Below are 18601 nucleotides of genomic sequence, written 5' to 3'. Positions count from 1 at the left end.
GAAAGAAAGAAAGAAAGAAAGAAAGAAAGAAAAAGAAAGAAAGAAGTTCTCTTCTTGGGTTCTGAAAATTGAGAGTTTCTCCCTAATTTGAAGCACACACTAATGACCCCTTTTATTCAGTTACTTTTAAGACTTACAAAGCATTGTTAGACAATTAATGAGGATTCACAAACTGTTAGAGTGAGTGAGAAGCATCATGGAGTTTCCTGGCTCCTTTTCTTAAGAGCTATTGTTCTCAGAGCTACAAAATGTTCATTGTAACTCCTGGTGGTCAATATGAAAATTGTCATCATTTCTCTTCCTGATACAGCAGAGTCTACTTAATAAAAGTGATTTGGGCAGTGTTTCTGAATTTTAAACACAGTTCAAAGTCCTTTTGTTTCTATCATTTCTTTACAAAAAAAAGGGAAGAGCTGTAGTCAAATAAATTGGGAACATTGTGATAAGGGTAACTAAATAACAACAGAATATGTAAAAGTTCCAGAAAAAAAGTGATTGATCTGTGTAAGGTGAGGTCAAGGAAGGCTTCCTGGAGGCAGCAATGTCTGAGCAGGAACTTAAAGGGCAAACGAATACACCAGACTAACAAAGAGGGCATGTGTAAAGGTAATGAGATGAGAAAAAACAGGAGTGTGCAAGGGATTATAAAGTATTTGGTGTTGCTGGGATATAAAGGTCAACAGGGATGACTGGAGATCCAGATGGAACTATAGGCAGGAGCTAGGTTATCAACCATTCATAAGTGAGGCACTTACTATCATGGGCAATGGAAAACCATAGAAGATACACGGTCACACTTCAGAGCGATCACTCCAGTGCAGTGGTGTGGTCTGCATATTATTTTTAAAGTACTCAGTTGTCCACAGTATGAATTGGATGGGACACAAACAAGGGGTCGATCTCAAAGGCAGAGACCCAGGGAGAAATGAGAAGTTCCTAAACAAAGATAAAAGCAACGGGGCTGGGAAAGCAGGAGCTGAACCTAAGAGATAAATATAGGGTCTCTAAAAAGTCTGGAAACAGAGAAAAGAACATATGTTTGAACAATATATTTGTTACATTTTCAAATAACATGCTCCATATGTTTCCTTCAACCTCTAGACACTTTCACAGGCAAAATATCTCTAAATTAAAGCCTAATAGAGCTAATCTTTACTCTGAAGAAAGAGATCAATAAATAATTTGAATATTTCCCAGTTTTTACAGGTGTTCCAGATACTAAATAGAATCTTTTGGATTTAGCGATGCTCACTGGCTGCCACTTGGAAGGTGCAAGAGAGAATCTTGGAAATGACTCTTGAGTTTCTGGTCGAAGATACTGGGTGGGTGGCAATATCAGAAGCCCAGATTTGGAAAAGAAGTTTGGCATGTTCGTTCAATCAACATGTTCGAAAACTTCTAAACAGCTAATGAGAGCTGGATTAAGACCCTTAGAGACTCTAAGAATGGGCAAAAATTAGAAGGACTGAACATGGAGTTCCAACACCAATGTCAGTGTCATGTGCTTAAATGCAGAATCCAGCAATGAAAGGAAACAATTAGAAAAGATTCCACCTGGCCTTGATGGCTTGATATTCTTGCCATCTTGAAATCCTACCAAGAACATAATCGTTTGAAATAATACACCTGGCATCCTCTCCATGGGTTCTAATCTTAGAAATACCCCTTCCTAGCTGTGTGATGTTGGGCAAGTCAGCTAGTTTCTCTGGGCCTCCATTTCACCATCTGTAGCTCAGAGGGTTGAAAGAGGAGACCTTGAAATATCCAGTGACTCCACAAATAAAACTGATGATGCTGTGTTGAGAAATCTGGTCTAGTTTCCAACTTAAAAGTATAGACAAATAAGGAAGACTGAAAGGACTGGGAGCTTGGTGGTGGGACCCATGAATTGGTGTAAAGGTTCTCTCTCTCTCTTTTTTAAGATTTTATTTCTTTATTTAGAGAGGGAAAGAGAGAGAAAGAGCATGGGGGGGTGGGGCAGAAGGACAAGCAGACTCCCCGCTGAGCTCAGGGCTCCACACTGGCTCAATTCCAAGACCCTGGGATCATGACCTGAGCCGCTGAGCCAAAGTCCGATGCCCCCACTCGGCACCCCAGTGTAAAATGACTCTTGGGGTAGAAACTACTGGAGAGGGACCTTGAGTCTCTTTGAGACCCAATATTCATCCTCCTCTTCTTCCCATTTGTGTTTGAAGCAGCCACACTCGTGGCTTAAAAAGTCCATTTCTGGCTACTTTTGCCCCATTCCATTAGCCATTTAATATCGTTCTGGCCAAAGAGATACAATTGGGGCTTACGGAGGAGGTCTCAGGAAAGCACTTTAGAGAACAACTTCGGCTGGCAAAGCCCTCCTCTTTATCCTCCCCTTTCTTGCCTTAGAAACCAGACATGATCTGGAGATGGAACAGGCATCCTGGGGCCACAAGGCACCCAGTCAAATGCTAAGTAAGGATGAAAGCTAGTCAGCACCTGTGGCCTGAGAGCATTCTGAGCCATCATACCAACCCAGTTCCTACAGCCAGTCTTCTTGCTCAGAAAGAAAGGAAGGGAAGGAGGGAGGAAGGGAAGAAGGGAGAGAGGGAAAAAGGGAGGGAGCAAGGGGGGAAGGTGGGAAGGAAGGAAGGAAGGAAGGAAGGAAGGAAGGAAGGAAGGAAGGAAAGAAGGAAGGAAGGGAGGAAGGGAGGGGCAAGTCCCTCATATTTGGTTTCACCATCACAGGTTGGATATTCTGCACGTGCCATCAAAACCTATTTCTGATGAAAGTGTTGCCTGACCTCCCCCATATAGTGATGAATAAGCCCATTTCCCTGCAACATTTAGTACGCTTGGGAGAACCAGATATAATAAATGACTGCTTCTGGAAAAAAGCTTGCTTATAAAGATAAAACTAATTGCAATCCTCCAGGACAGAGACCGTATTTTATTCATCTTTATAGCTGCAGTGCCCAATGTGGACATGACATACTTTAGCGTCACAATCCCCACGAGTTCAATGAATGACGAAGAGAAGGAGCTAATCTTTTTCCGTCAAGGAGTTAGTCCATCTATATGACAGCAAACACTCACCTGTGATGATTTGTCGTTAAGCCCATAGGACTGACTCTCATCCCGCCATCCCCCAGGTCGCAGAAACGAGTCTAGGGGAATGTCCCATAGAAAATATAAGAATCTACTGATTATTTCACCGTGTGTCTGACAGGCCCTAGGAAGAAACTAATCCCCAGACTCCTGGAGTAAACTAAGGGCTCTTCTGCTACCATCCATGGCAAGCAATGATGACACTCGCCCTAAAAGATGGAGCAGAGCTAAGGAGAGAGCCCCTGGGAGACCCAGAGGGCACCTGGGGTCACCATGCGGGAAGGCAGAGACAAAGAAGGTCCTTCTTTTATTCCCTCTCCTCTGCCACACTCCTCACCTGGAAATTAGCCTCTCAACTAATGCTTAGATCTGAATTCCAGTTCTATTTGGATGTAAATGGCTTATCTGTTTATAACCCCCTAGCTAGGAAACAATTTTCAGTTGGAGAAACCAACTGTTAGTAGTGGCAGGAGAACTGAATGAGGGCATGTCTGGCCAGAGCACAATGTAAATATTGCTACCGTCTCCAGCGGCATCCATTTCCAGCCAGGACTCCAAGGACAGTCTCTAAAGTGACTCCACTTGTCACCATCATCATCACTCTGAACAAGTGTCTGCAACCTATGACCTGAAAGCCAAATCCTGTCTTTGTAAATAAAGTTTTATTAGAACACAGCGACACTTTCATTGACATATGGTTTCTGCTTCTCTTACACTACTATTGCAGAAAATATTTACTTGTTACTCCCTTTTTTTCTTAAGATTTATTTATTTGAGAGAGAGAGAGAGCGGGGAGGGGTAGAGGGAGAGGAAGAGAACCTGGAGCAGACACCTCACTGAGTGCAGAGCCCAAGTGGGGCTGGATCTCACAAGCCTGAGATCATGACCTGAGCTGGAAGCGAGAGTCGGATGCTTAACAGATGGAGCCGCCCAGGGGCCCCTCTACTTGTCACCCTTTACAGAAAGAGTTTGATGACCCCTGTTCTACAAGCTGTTTGTCTTTTTTTTTTTAGTTGTTTTTTTTGTTCTGTTTTGGGCCACCCAGCATCTGCGTGCCCTTCCCTCGCGCGCTCTTAAACATTTTGGGAGAAAGCGGAGCTCGTTTCCTACTATAAAAGTGGGCAAGGCCAGACACCGCTTTCCTGGTCTCCCTCGCATCTGTGTCTCAACCAATCAGAAGTTCCCGCCCCAGATGGGACTTGATAGCTAGTGGCACAGAGAAACAGAGACAGCAGAAAATTCATCTTTGTCACAATGGCAGCTGGGACTATGGCTACAGCCAACCAATTCCCTGGAAATGTCACCATTGGTGCCAGTGGGACATCCTGGACATGGTGGCAGCAAAAATGGTGGCGTCCAGTTGCTGGAGGCAGAAGTGTCTACAGCTTCACCCAACTATTGCAAAGAATTATTTTAATCATTATTTGACTGCTGTCCGGCCTCATTTTCTGACCTTTGGAATCAGCCTTTCCAGTTACTCTGAACAACTGAAAGCCTTTCAGGGATTCTCTTTCAGTGTAAGCCAGCCAGTTTATCTCTGTGCTTGCAACTACGAGCTCTGACCAATAAAGCCATCTTTTTAAAAAAATTTTATTTATTTATATATTTTTTAAGATTGTATTTATTTATTTGAGAGAGACAGACAGAGATAGCGGCAGAGATCACAAGCGAGTGGGGAGGAGAAGGGGAAGCAGGCTCCCCACTGAGCAGGGAGCCCAACAGAGGGCTCAATGCCAGGACCCTGGGATCATGACCTTAGCTGAACAGACGCTTAGCCGACTAAGCCACCCAGACGACCCTAAAACCATCTTTTTTTTTCTTGTACCCTTGTAGAGCAACTAGCAGATTACCAATCACCATCACATAACCTGTTTTGTTCTTATGATAACCCTGTGAGGTGTGTTTTTATGCCCATTTAACAGATGAAGAAACTGAGGCTAAGTGAGGTCAAGCGATCTCTTTCAGTCAACACTTGGAGTCCCCTTTGATGCAAACATGGAATCTCTTTCTACTATGCCAAGCAAGAGCAGCCTTTTTATAACACCAGGGACATGATCATTTGGTTATACTTATAAATTAAACAAGTCTCGCCTCTTCCTCAAAGCCCACAGAGGGTTGAGAGCTCTGTTAATGCTTCCCGGCATCTTGTCATTTTTTTGCCTCCTTTATTCCGGTCCAGGTGGCTTTATTTTTTCATTTGAAAATGTCATCACCACGTCATTAGCAATGCGCTGTTACCTGGCAGTAGGAAGAAGCATCCTAGGCCATATGGCTGAGTTTAATGTACATGGTCACGGTGTAATCCCGTTGAAATGGCTTCCCTTTGCAATCAAAACCGAATTTCACACTTTACCAAGATGGGGACAGCTCTTGTCTTCCCCAGAGTAATATAGATCTCCCCAGGCAGCCAAGGCCAATGGAAATGGCTTTCTTCTCTAGGCCAGCAGCAGGTGGGGAGCAGGGCTGGGAGGTCAGCATGAATGGGAAGAGGCTGGAAACGAACAAGAGAGGCAGGAACACTGGGGACTCAGAATCCAAAGAAATCCTCCACATTCCTGACCTATGGATTACCATCAGGGACATTCAACCCCTGGAACTTTGGAAAAGTAAATTTGGGATATGAATCACCTTTTGCTATTGGTTATTTTATCTCATTCACAGTTGTCATTTCTAAAATTGGTTATCTGACTTCTTCCCCCCAGAAGGGCTAACATTACAATCACTGTCCACAAACTGGCCTTATATCAGAACCACTTAGTTAATCAGACTCTCCAGGAATATGAATGTTAAGCAGACAGGCCCCCATTTATTATAAAGCAGCTTCCTTATAATGCAGCCTAGTGTATGAGAATCACTGGTATAAATAAATATGAAAAAAATTGAACGTCGCTAGTGAGGTAAGCCAAGCAGAATGAAAGAAGGAGACATCACTTTAAAAGAAATACCAACTGGGGAAGTTGTTTGTTTAAAATATAATCATACCTCATGAGGCCATGAAGAAGTTGGTCCTCCTTATCCTTGCTGGTGAAATTGTAACTTATTCAGCCTTTCTGAAGGCAATCGGTGACATGAATCCAAAAGTCTTCAGAAAACACATTTCCTTTAGCAGGATGGTTCTCCTTCTTCACATGTCCTCAGGACATAATCCTGTGTAGTTGTTTGGTTACAAAGTTTTTTTGCCACAGGATTTATTCACAAATAGCAAAACACAAAAATAAAAAAAAAAAAAGAAAATCTTTTTGTGTAAAAATACACAGATTGGCTAAGATATCACGGTACATTCAATTAACATTTGAAATTATTTGTTGTTGAAGAAGGCCATGATTCATCAGAAACATGTAACTACAAGATTTTTTAATGTATTTCTTATCCCACAAACTGTAAGAGTGGGGGTCCCGTTGGTCTCTCACTATGGTATCCTGAGGGCCTAGAAGAGGACTTGGGAAAATATTTGTGGAAGTGATAACTAAACTGATTTATGTTCATATTTTAAGTAGAAAAGTGAATTATATGACATCACTTTGTCAAAAAATATATAGGTAATTGTACACTGGCTGATTTTCTCTGGTTACTAGAATTATAGGCAGTGGCTATTGTTTTCACTTATGAAGAGATAGTTATTATATCACAGGTCTATAAACTACATAAAGTTCCATAAATATACATCCCCATTTACAATTCTGGGCAATATACCATCATATAATCCTGCCAATATTTATTTGAACCAGAACGCCAACATGAAAGTTACAGGTTGTTTTATATTTTCAACACTATAGAAAATAATAAAACTACTACAACACGCCTCGCCGTGCGTCTTGAGCACACCTGATTTTTTTTTTTTTTGTCCTTAGGAAAAGTACCAAGAATTAGAATTATCACGTCTGTTTTTATCTGTACAGGATCTCTGGCAAGAAATAAATGTTTACCCTTTTTAGATGCCGCAAAATAAACGCCTTTCGTTTGTGTGTCCATCCCAGCGAAGCAGGGTAACACTGAAGCTGGGGAGGTGGGTCCAGAGGCGGTTTCTTGGCCACTCCAACAAGAAAGGACTGTTCGGGGAAAGAACCCAATGTGGGCACTGCGTTCTCTACCAAGCCTTGCTTCCATCCCCTTGGGAAGTGGAGACATGACAAACCTCTGAATGCTGAAGCCGGACTGGTCCAGCCTGGCCCCCTCCTGGGGCTGCGATGTTTGCTCATGCTGTTTTTTTCACGGAAAAGATCTCATCTTTCGTTTATATAAACCACCACTGGCTGCATCACTGTAGTCTGTAAACCACCGGTCTCACTTGCAGCAGTGCTCCGTCATGTGCTGGTGGGGGTGCTCCTGAGGTTGGCCTGCGTTTCAAACATGACTGCGTTCTCAACATCTTCAGGCAATGTCGTATTTTCATTAAATATGCTCAAAGTAGACCTTGTGCTTACACTCCTCCATTATTTCGGGCGGCAGCCCATGAAGTAATGACTATTTATCAAGGACAGACTGTGTCTTCTGGAAGATGAAGAAGGTTGCTCGGAGAATGAAGAAAAAAGAAACATGTGAGAGAGACAAAGGACATGAAGAGCATCCCTGTTCTCTGGAAACCAAACCATCCCCACAAGGAATCACTGGAAAAACAATGATGGAGAAGCTGACCAACTGTTGCAGAATTGTTAAACATTCCTGGAATGATCAACTAAAGCGTTGCTGGTTTCCTTTCTTTCTTTTTCTTCCTTCCTTCTTTCCTTCCTCCCTCCCTTCCTTCCTCTTTCTTTCTCTTCCTTCCTTCCTCCCTCCTTTCTCTCTTTCTTTTTTAAATTGGTGCTTAGGAACTTGGGAGAGCTGGTTGGTGGGTGGAATCACAGCAGTGGGGTGACAGCAATCCCAGAGGCTTGGGAATTAATGGAAATTTAGGTAATCTTACAGTGAGAGATGCAACAGGAGTGAAGGCCATCCCTTGAATTTCTAAGAATGGCTTTCTGAAAATTTTCCTTCTAAGTCTTGGAGAAGAGGTCTAAGTTCGAATCATTCTCGAATGCTGAGAGGACAAGGCTCCTAGGAGGAAATCACAATGGCCAGTTCTAACTTCTAGTGCTTACTTTCTCCTAGCAAAGCGATCACTTCTTGGAACTTGATTTTTGCCTTCCACAAAATGGGCTGATAATTTCTTGTCTGCCTCACCAGAGAGCAGGACGCAATAGCCAAATCATTCTTTTCTTACTGGGGGTGACCGCTCCCTTCTGGGAGGCCCCGAAACTCTTCCACACCACCGGACAGTCTCCCAAAGACCCACCTGCAGAGATTCTGTTTTAGCTCATACTACCCTTGGGCTATGAACACCACAAGACAACAGAATACAAAATTGCTTGAACTCTTAGCCACAGTCATCATTGCATCCATGGATCATTTTTGTTTCATGGATTTAATTGCATGTGTGGCATATATTTTCCTAGTACACAAAAATAAAAGACTTAATACTATTTAATTTTAAAGTGGATTTTCTTTTTCTTTTCTTTTCTTTTCTTTTCTTTTCTTTTCTTTTCTTTCTCTTTTTTTTTTTTTTTTTTGAGAGAGGTGGGGAGGGGCAGAGGGCAAAGGAGAGAAGCTTAAGCAGACTCCATCCAGGGCAGAGCCTGACATGGGGCTCAACATGGGGCTCGATTCCATGACCCTGAGATCATGACCTGAACTGAAATCAAGAGCCAGTCGCTTAACTGACTGCACCTCCCTGGTACCCCTCAAGTGAATTGAGTAACCTGCTATGTGCTAGATACCATGCTAGGCACTTTTCCTTTTACACATATTCTATCTTTCTAATTCCCCTCACAGATAAGTATTAGTATCTCCATTTATGCAGATAAGGAAACAGAGATTCAACTCTAGTTAGTTGATGGTACATGGAGAATCCCACCCAGAATTCTTGACCCCCAAATCAAATATCTTCTGGAACAAAATTACGGTAAAAGAAAATCAAAAGGACCATTCTAAGGAATCCCTGCTTTCTTCCTTCTATCTTTCGTTCCACAAATTTTTGAGTGTCAAGCATGAGCCAGATGCTGTTCTAGAAGCAGGAAATACTCTTGGTAATATAAGAAAGATGGCGAAGAACATCTCACATGTCAGTCATGTTTTCAGAAGCAGACAAAGTCGGTCTCTGGATCTTCTTGGAAAAACTATGGGGAGATTATGGTTGAAAGAACATGGAATTTCGAGTCGGACAAAACTGAATTTGAATACTGACTCTGCTACTACCAAGTTATATGAGCATGGAGCCCCTCAGTTTTTTCCCATCTACAAGGTAAAAATGATAATACAACACCTTATAGGATTGTTCTGATTATGAACAAAATAAGATGCCTGGCACTTGGAAAATGGTCAGTCAGGGGAGATGAGGGGGTGGTCATGTGTGTAGATTTTTAACCATGGCCACTGCAAGAAACAGGCCTCCTACAGCGCCCTGGTCTGGGAGGGCTGTCCATGCGCCCATCCACAGGACTATCTTGTATGATCTCTCCTAGGCTTCTTGTGCTGACTCTTAGAAAGAAGAAGCTGGGGGTATCTTTGCACACCCTGGCACTGCAGAAACCACACTTAGGAGGGCTCCATCTCCTTTGGCTTTCAAATCTCTGCTCCTTTGGCTGGCGGGTGCTTCACGGGGTGGAGGGCCAATTCGCCATGGCGGTTTGTATCTGCAGCAGGCCTGACAGGCTGGGAGAGGAAGGCGTTAATGTTTTCTGACAGGCGACCCCTAATTGTGGGAGCTTTTCTTCTCGGGCTTTCTGTGAAATTCTGACTTAGGCGAGCAGCATAACAAAGTGGTAGGGCATTGAGTGGGGCTTGCACTACACTGAGCTGGAGGAGGGGTGGGGGGGGTTGGCCCAGCATTATTCATGAAGACTTTCAGCTGTTTTTGTCTTTTAACTAACCTTTGAGTTTGATCAGAGGGCTGGCCAGCCTCCCTTTCGCCAAAGGCCCTGCTGGCACCTGGACAATGGGGACAGACTGTTTTTCCTAGTAAAGAGCGATAGCTGGGGGAGGCCAGGGCTAAGTGTACTGGAGGTGGGAGGAGAGGGCTGGGGGTGAGGGGGAAGCCAGCTTTACTTCTGTCTTGGTCTTGGAAGAAGGATGATTACTGATAGAATTTCCAATTCCCCAGCACCAGTAGTCACTCTGATGGCCAACTCTAGGCTCAACAACTTTATCCAGGAAAATCCACATCATGGGCTGGGTTTCTCATTTGATTTTCAAATGCCACACTCTCTTTCCCCCAAAATATTTTTCTTCTGCTCTTTCTCCCCACTTCATTCCCTCCTCCCAAAGAACCCATTGACTGGAGTAGGGCTCCAATCTAGAAGTGTTTGGGTGTTGTTGCTAACTGTAAATACTGATGGGGAAAAGGAGAGAGAGCAAATGAACGCAGGAGGGAGAGGGGAAGGAAGAAATTAAGGGAGACAGGGAAGGGAGAGAGGAGGAGACAGTGACTCAAAGACGGGGAAAGACCCAAAGAAGGGCAGGCAGAGTGATCTGGGCACGGAGGCTCCGGGAGGGTGCGCTGAGCGGCGGCGGCGGCGTTGTCTGCGGGCGGCGGGGCTGGGGAGCTCCCGAGTGCTTCGGCGCAGCCTCCCCGCCCGCCCGCCGGGGAGCAGGGCGCGGGGCGGGGGGGACGGGACTGAGGGGAGGTGCTCTCCAAGTGCTCTTGCTTTTGGCAGGTGCCGAGCTTTTGTCCCCGGCATCCACTTCCTGCCCTGACTGCCCGGACCAGGGCCCAGTCCTCTCCAGCGTACTTTGCAGAAAGTGACTCCCTTCAAGGAGTGTGGGTTGGCGCCTTTTCCCCCCGTCTCATTCCCAAAATAGCCCTGGTAGCCAGCGCATCAAAGGCGGCTTTGTGAGAGGCCGCCTGCAGGCTGCCTGGAGGGGGGCGCACGTGGGGCGTTCTGGGAGCGCGTCCCACTCCCCTCTCCAACCTCCCTCTATTCTCCCATTCATTCTTCCCTCCTCTCCTTCTTTGTCTCTTTCTCCCTCTGCTTTTTTCCTCTACTGTGCTCTCTCCCTCTCTCGCTCTCTCTTCCCCTCTCCACCCCCGACTTTATTTTCGAATTTTTCTTCCTCCTCTCTTCTGCCTCTCCCCTTCTCCCCTCTCTCCCTCTCTTCCCCATCCCAATCTCTCTTCCCCTTGTTCTCTCCCTTTCCTCTCTCTCTACCCTCCTCCATCTCTCTCGTCCCCTCTCACCCATCTCCTGCCTCTTACTCCCCTTTCACACCTCTGGGCTCCGGGCTTGAATAAATCATTAAACCTGACACGCGCTCGGGGCCCGCGCTCCGCGCAGCAACTTGCTTCCTGCCATTAACCTACACACCCTCTTTTGTAACAACCTAATCTTGCATACAAAGGAAGAAGGAATATAACTTCGACCTGCCTTAGAGCCCAGCCCTTTGCATGCGCCGCGGGAAGAGAATGTTAGTGTCAGCGAATCCACGTCCCTGCCTCCCTTTGACTCTGATAACCTGGAGTTTCTGGGGGAATCCGAAAACGGATCATTTCTTGGCCCAGGAGTGGAAACAGGGGAAAAAAAGTTCAGAGACTTCTCAGCAATAGGAAAAGGGAAGTTGGGTTGAGGGCATTCGATATATCAGAGACGCATCCATAGTGTTTTAAAAGAGGTTGCAATAAAGCAAGCTTCCTGGAGAGCTCACTCTAGAAGATATAAATTAAGACGACTAAGTCCTAGAAATGTTGACTAAATTTAATGATTTGTTCTTCCGTTTCTAATGGAGTACCTAAGTGGCTGAGTGGATGAACGAGTGGCTTCCCCACCAAGGTATGGTGTTTGTTTATCTTGGAGCCAAAGCCTCCAGCACCACCTTTCTGCGTGGTTCAGGAAGGTCGTGAGGAGCAGGTGTCTCTTGCACTGGTATTTCTTGCACTGACAACCCTAAAGCCCTTTCGTTTTCTGCTCATCAAGGGAAGGTATTATCCTCATCTTCCGGGGAAGAGAACACTAGAATTGACTTCTTTTGCAACTGTTGGGGTAAGTCATTCCTAGCTCAAAAAGATGACGTGTTTAGAAAAGAACTAGGTTCACCTCTGCCCTAATTAGCTTCCTACTGATAGCCCTGTGAGTCCCTGGAAATCTTACACAAAACTATACATCCCTGAGCTCCTGTGGGAGAATCGCCAGTGCACCAGCCAAGATCAACAGAACCAGATGGCACACTTGAAAGGGTAAATGAAAAGAGTTTCATGGGGAGAGGAGATGTGGGTGGGGCTAAGGGAAGCCAAATGGTGCAGCACCCTGAGACTATGAACAAGGGGGAGCCGTTACCCCCTCTGTGCCTGAAGGAGCAAGAGGAGGAAGCTGTTACTCCATCTCTGTTGCTACTACAAGATCTGTTGTGGTGGGAGAGAGGCCTCCTGACAAGAGCTGGCCATGGCCTTAGACCAAGGAGCAGAGCCAGTGCCACAGCAACGGAGCCCAAGCAGTGGGGAGCAGGGATACAAAGGACCCAACGTACCTCCCCTACTACCTCTCAATCTCCTACTGGTGCCTCCCACTGGCCAAACCCAACAGAAAGCCAGAGGGCAAGGGAGCCGTGGTGATGAAGTCCGTAACAACCAGCCTTCTGAAACAAAGCAGAGAAGGTGGGTCTGGAGGAGGAAAGGAAACTAAGCAGCACAGGGCAGACCATCCACTTAGCAAATACTTGTCTCCCCGGGGGCTGTGGAGATGCCAGTGCACAAGACAGGTAGGTCCCTGTCCTCCTGGAGTTTACCATCTAGCAGGGCGCAGTTGATGGCAATCATATAAACCAAGATACAGTTTTTTCATGTATAGTTAATGCCAGGAAGGAGACACAGCATAATGGATGGAGAGTGACGGTGGCCAGTGGAAAGCTGCTTTAGATAGAGTGTTCAGGGAAACTTCTTGGAGGAGGTGGCCTTTGAAGTAAGGGGACCTGACCTTCCCAGTAAAGCCTGCCTTAACTCTACACCTACTGCCAGACTTTATGTGGTTGATGGGTTAGCCTCAAATCTAGGTTGTGATTTAGATGCATCAGCTGACCAATCCTGTGAAAATGAGAGGCAGGATTGGAAGCCAAGAATAACAACTACAGGCACTCACATTTACATAGCGCTTGTAACCTCCCGCACAAGGCAAGGGCTAACTGCTTTGCATTGTCTCCTCCTGCTGCTGTGGGGACCATCAACCCCATGTTACCAACAAGAACACTTAAGCTGGGAAGGAATTGAACTGCTGTTGCTTCTGTGTTCCAACAGCCAGGTGGGAACGCACATTCCACTCCCTCCTTCTTATTACATCTCAGTCCTATTCCTTTGATGCTTGCTCTACGCAGAGAGCAGACCGGTTTCTTCTCTCTTCCTTGGTGGGCCTGCCTGATTGTTCATCTTGGAGCCAAAGCCTCCAGCACCACCTTTCTGCGTGGTTCAGGAAGGTCGTGAGGAGCAGGTGTCTCTTGCACTTGAGAGAGGTTTTTCTCCAGACACACACTCCTACTCCCCATTTAAAAATGTTAAAAGGCTTTGTCATGGAGGTGCGACGTGCGTCCCAGTAGCTCCAGCTCAGCCTCTGATAATTCTCGCGTCCAGCAGTTAGGCAGCCAGCGGCAGGTCCGCTTTTTCTTTCTCTCCGGCACTGCCCGCTCCTCCCCGTCAACTTCAGGCGTGTCTCTGGTCTCCGGGCCATTTCTGAATAGGTGAGATTTCTCAGTCAATAAAGTCAAGGCAGTTTTCTTCTCCAGGACCCCCCTCCAAGAAAGAAGTGAGGTGGAGGCTAGGACGGGGAGAGGCCGCGATTGCTAGCCGCTGGGGTCTACATTTTGTATTTCGCTGACAGCCCAGGGCCGCTGCAAAGCGCGCCGCGCAGCCAATGGGCCGCGGTGATTTATGGAGCTGACTAATGCCGGCTGAATGCGGCCTGTCAGAGCTCGGTGAATGGCTTCCCTTCCCCGCACAAGCCCCGGCTTTGTGTTGCTAAGCGATTAGAGCAGATGTAATGAGATTTTGCCCAATCCCCGCTTTGCCCTTTCCTAGCTTCGGCAAAATTGTGTGTGTTTTTGTGAATTTTTAGAGTTTGCCTTCGCATTGTGGCAAACAACGGCTAACTTTGCCTCGAGTTTAACGAGACTGGATATTTCCCATTCAGAAGTGAGTAAAAGAACACCTGTCTTCACAAGGAGAAGGGGGGAAAGATCCCCTTTGTGGGGGTTGAAACATTATCCTAATGTTATATTCATAGCCATAAATGACTTGCTACACTTTCTTTGCATACCTTATCTGGAAACTTGCAAAGGAGCTAAATTAAAAGAAAAAGAAATGGGGGGGAACCCCAGCTCTGGTCCTCCAAATGAGAAGATAAAAATAAAAGCAGGCATCACAAAAGCATTACTTCCCTCAAGTAAGCTCTAAATTGGCCCACTGCTGGCAGAAAGTCCGATTATTTATGGCGATGAGGAATTTACTGATTTTTTTTTCCCCTTAATTACGCTCATCTCTTTGAAAGGGACTGAAGCTTCAATGTGCATTCTATAGAGGGTCATTTAGCAAAATGACATCAGACGCTGTGGCGTGCTCCGTGCATCGCGGCTTTAAAAAATGATTATTCTGTGCCACTAAATGGTATAGATGTACCAACACAGACTAGATTTTTAACTCTGGAAGACGTGCTGGCTCTCCGTTCTTTGTTGGGTTTTGTAAGATGCATTTTGCGCTAGGCTTTCCGCTTGGCTGGAGCCACGCACACTGAATCTGCAAGTAATGCCGGCGGCGAGCGAGGAGCCGGCGAGAGAGGGGGTAGGATTCTGATCACGTCCTTGCTAACTGACAAGAAGCAAGCCAGCCAAAAACCCACCAATTTCTTTTTGAATCTTGGTAATTGGGTACTTTTACACGCAGCTCACGCTATTCGGATAGAGTCACAAGCTTAGATAGGCCAGTGTCTCAAAGCGACCACACATTTCTAAGGCTTTTATTCATTTAAATCCAACTCCTTCGGCAAGAATTCATATCATACGCGTCCTTTACTTAAAATCAATACGGAAAGTGTGTGGAGTGGGGCAAAGGAAGAGAAAATGTGTGCCTAGGGGTGAAGGAAGAGCACGCCCACCACGGGGAGGACTGCGGGGGATACCTCCCCCCATGCCCAAGCTCCAGTACCACCAGCCTTCCACCCACCCCTAATGTCCATTATCCCATCCAGCCTTTCCAGTTTCACAAAAAGAAACTCCGAAAGGGGGTAAGGGTTAGAAAGTAAGGTGAGGACCCTCTCCACTTCACCTTCTGGGGATTTTAAAAATATGCAATCATCTCATCAAAAGACGTTGCAGGCATTATTCAGCACCTGTTCTGTAGGTCTAAGTGTATGTTTGCAGCATAAAAGGGGAAGAAAGCTGTGTTTGCTTATGTACGTCTTTTCCCTCTACATTCATCGTAGAGTTACCTTGGGTAGGACTGGTCATAGCACTTGTCTTTGTCATTTCTGCCACTTAGCGTGTCTTACCCCACCCTCTTGTTCCCCGCCCACTCCTTCCCTTTCACATTTCGAAAATAACTTGGACAGGGACAGTGGAGTCAAGGAAGACTTGGAGGCAGCTGCTTCTTTTCATTTGTAAAAAAAGAAAAAAGTTTTATTACGAAACTAGTTTGTATAAAACAGGGTTATACACGTTTCTTGTAAGTTTGTAATAAAACAGTAAGAAAAAAAAAGGCAGTGATAGAAATTTCCCAAAGGGCAACCTATCAAAACCAACTGGCTGCCACACTTTACGTTTGGACAGTAGCTGCATAAACTTTGTTCTTCTTGAACAGTATTTAATAACATCATTAATACATTAACAAAGTTTCTATAAAGTAAGACACATTGGTGCTGAAGTACATCTGGTGGCCTTTTGATCTCGCCTATGAGGAGAGTTCTTTACAAAACCACATAGGGGAAATGGCAGTTGTAACGTGAACTACACATCTAAAATATGCAGAGGTAATAGCATTACATGTTAAAGTATCAAGATATACACATTTTAAACCATTTGTACAAAACTCTATAAATTTTTTCTCTCTTTCTCTCTTATGTACAAAAATATCTTAATATATCCCCAAACTGGTTAGGATAGATACAAATAGATTTTTCTTATAATAAAAAAATTCACAAAAGATTGGAAGCATTCTATGATGAAAATGGTAGAAAAGATGGTGTAAGGAAATGGGGTTTAAGGAGCGCCCCCCCCCCCGCCGGGAGGATCGGAGTTTCAAAGGACTGAGTAGAGCATAATTTCACTGCAGACAAATGTCTACAGCTTATTGGGATGGGGGATACTGAGACGAAAGACACCAACCCATTTCTACAGGGCTAAGAACTGCGCTTTCAGAGAGGGCGGGGAGGTGAAGGCACCCTAGCAAGTGCTTTCAGTTCTGCCTGTTACTGGTGGATGGGAGTTTCTATAGGGCTGTGCTGCTCCCTTCCGCCAGGAGCCTACTGCTTTTGCACACAAGCTGCATTCTGCGCTTTGACTCAGGTCCTAGTCACCCTTCATAGCTCCGTCAATGATTGGAGTGCAAAGATAACAGTTCTGAGCGCATCCCTGTTTTGCGAGAGCCTTGCTTCTCAGGCATGCTTTGCTTAGTTGGTCTTGGGGTTGGTTGCCTGATTTTATTTTGTTTTGTTTTTCTTTACTTCTTCTCTTCTTCTTTTTTCTTTTTTTCTCCCTTCCAACATCGCTGACAAGAAAGCACTAAAGATGCAGGTTGTGCGGTCACCCTATAACTTAAGAAGAAGGGGAGAGGTTAGTGTGAACTTGGAGGCTGGCTGTGGGGGGGTGGGGGGAGTGGAGGTTTGGGAGAGGATCTGTCAGGTAGAGCACCTCTTTTGACAGGTGGGAGTACTCCGTTCTCCAGCATCCCCCCACCTCACCCACCCTCAGTCCTTGGAGAGCTGGGCAAAGCCACTTTCAGAGGCCAATACTGAAACTAACAAACCAGCATCTGAAGTCGACAAACTTTAACAAATTCTTTAAATCAGCCACCCCCTCCCCCAATCGCCGTGGAGACAGTCCCCCTCCTCCAAACTAAGACGGAGGAAAAAGGAGGAAGATAAGAAAGTCATCCTGTTCACTCCCAAATGCGACCTACCTGCTTCCAAAGTCCATTCGCACCAGGGCCTGATCAGGCGGAGCCCCTCAGAACCAGTTGGTGAAGTCGAGCAGCTCTTGCTCCTCCGGGCTGAGTGGGTCGTAAGAGCCCTCGTCGGACGAGTAGGAGGAGACCGGCGAGCCGGCCATGGAGTTCAAGTCGTTGGAGTAGTTGGGGGAGATGGTGGGCGACAGGACACCAGCCTGGAAGGCGGCGCTCACCGCGTCGTGCTCGTCCAGCAGCTGCTGCAGCGCGCGTATGTACTCGACCGCGGAGCGCAGCGTCTCCACCTTGCTCATCTTCTTGTTGGCCGCGCCGTTGGGGACGTGCTCCCGAAGGGTGGCAAAGCCCAGGTTGACCAGCTTGACGCGGTTGCGCTCGCGCTCGTTGCGGCGCGCCACGGCGGCCGGCTGCTGCTGCGGCAGGCTGTAGCCGAAGCCGCTGAAGTTGAGCCGGCGTTTGCAGCGCATCAGTTCGGGCGAGGACGAGCGCTGTCGCTTGACTTGCTTGGACGCTGACTTGTGACCGCCCCCTGAGGGCTGGCCGTCGGCCGCCGGGCTCAGCTGCGGCGCCTGCTGCTGCTGCTGCTGCTGCTGCTGCTGCGCGCTCTGCGCCGCCGCCGCCGCTGCCGCCGCCGCCGCCGCCGCCGCCGTGGCAAAGAAGCAGGCTGCGGGCGGCAGGAAGGGCTGCTGGGGCTGCGGCTGGGGCTGCTGGCCGGCGCCGCCGCTCTCCATCTTGGCAGAGCTCTCCATGCGCAGCGGCCGCCAAGGAGTCGCGGAATGGGAGCAAGCGGGGACGCGAGGTGCGCGCGCGAGGGGACACAAACAGGACTTGGGTGCACGAACAGAGAGCGAAAGAAGGGGAGAGATGAAGAGGGAGGCCGGAGGGAAGTTAAAAAAAAATACAAAATGCCCGGGAGACTTCTTAGGATGGGAGCAGAGAAGGTGCAAACGCTTTTCCTCCTCCCTCCACTCCTCCTCCTCCCTCCCCTCCTCCCTTCGCGGGTTGGCTTCAGGAGCCTCGCGTGGCGCTCGCGTGTGAGGCTGCCGCTAGCGCCTTCTCGTTTAAAAAAAAAAAAAGGCAGAAGAAGCAAAAGTCAGTGGTGAGCACGCTCTGCTGAGTCTCCCGTTCCTCGCCCCCTAGGGCTGCGCTCTCTTGCGCCGGGTCTCGGTCTCTCCAGCCGTGGCTCAGGCTGTTTTTATTATTTTGTTAACTCCCTTTCTTTCTTATTTCCTTCTTTCACTCGCCCTCCCTGGCCGGTCTCCTGTCGGTGCGCCTTCCACGTTCCCTGGCCAGAAGTGAGAGAGTGCTGGGCGGCCGGAGTGCGGCCGCCTTTTCAATGGGACACCCAGCCCCACGCGCAGCCCTGGCCCCGCCTCGCCCCCCACTCCCCGCTGCTGCAGC

At 47.0% G+C, this 18601-nt stretch overlaps 1 protein-coding gene across 1 annotated transcript; it reads right to left on the bottom strand.

The window, feature by feature from the left end:
• Positions 1 to 17235: 17235 nt before the first annotated feature.
• On the bottom strand, positions 17236 to 17949 carry ASCL1 (achaete-scute family bHLH transcription factor 1). Its single transcript, XM_008705769.2, has one exon. The coding sequence runs from the start codon at positions 17947 to 17949 to the stop codon at positions 17245 to 17247; it is 705 nt and encodes a 234-aa protein (XP_008703991.2). The 3' UTR covers positions 17236 to 17244.
• Between the last annotated feature and the right edge of the window lie 652 nt (positions 17950 to 18601).

Source organism: Ursus maritimus, unplaced genomic scaffold (genome assembly GCF_017311325.1).
Source record: "Ursus maritimus isolate PB19 unplaced genomic scaffold, ASM1731132v1 scaffold_21, whole genome shotgun sequence".
Lineage (NCBI taxonomy): Eukaryota > Metazoa > Chordata > Mammalia > Carnivora > Ursidae > Ursus > Ursus maritimus.
Note: the sequence above shows the minus strand (reverse complement) of the source record. Positions and strands in the feature narration are given on the sequence as shown.

Coding starts and splice junctions, on each gene's coding strand:
- ASCL1 (XM_008705769.2), bottom strand. CDS start 17,949: ATGGAGAGCTCTGCCAAGATGGAGAGCGGCGGCGCCGGCCAGCAGCCC.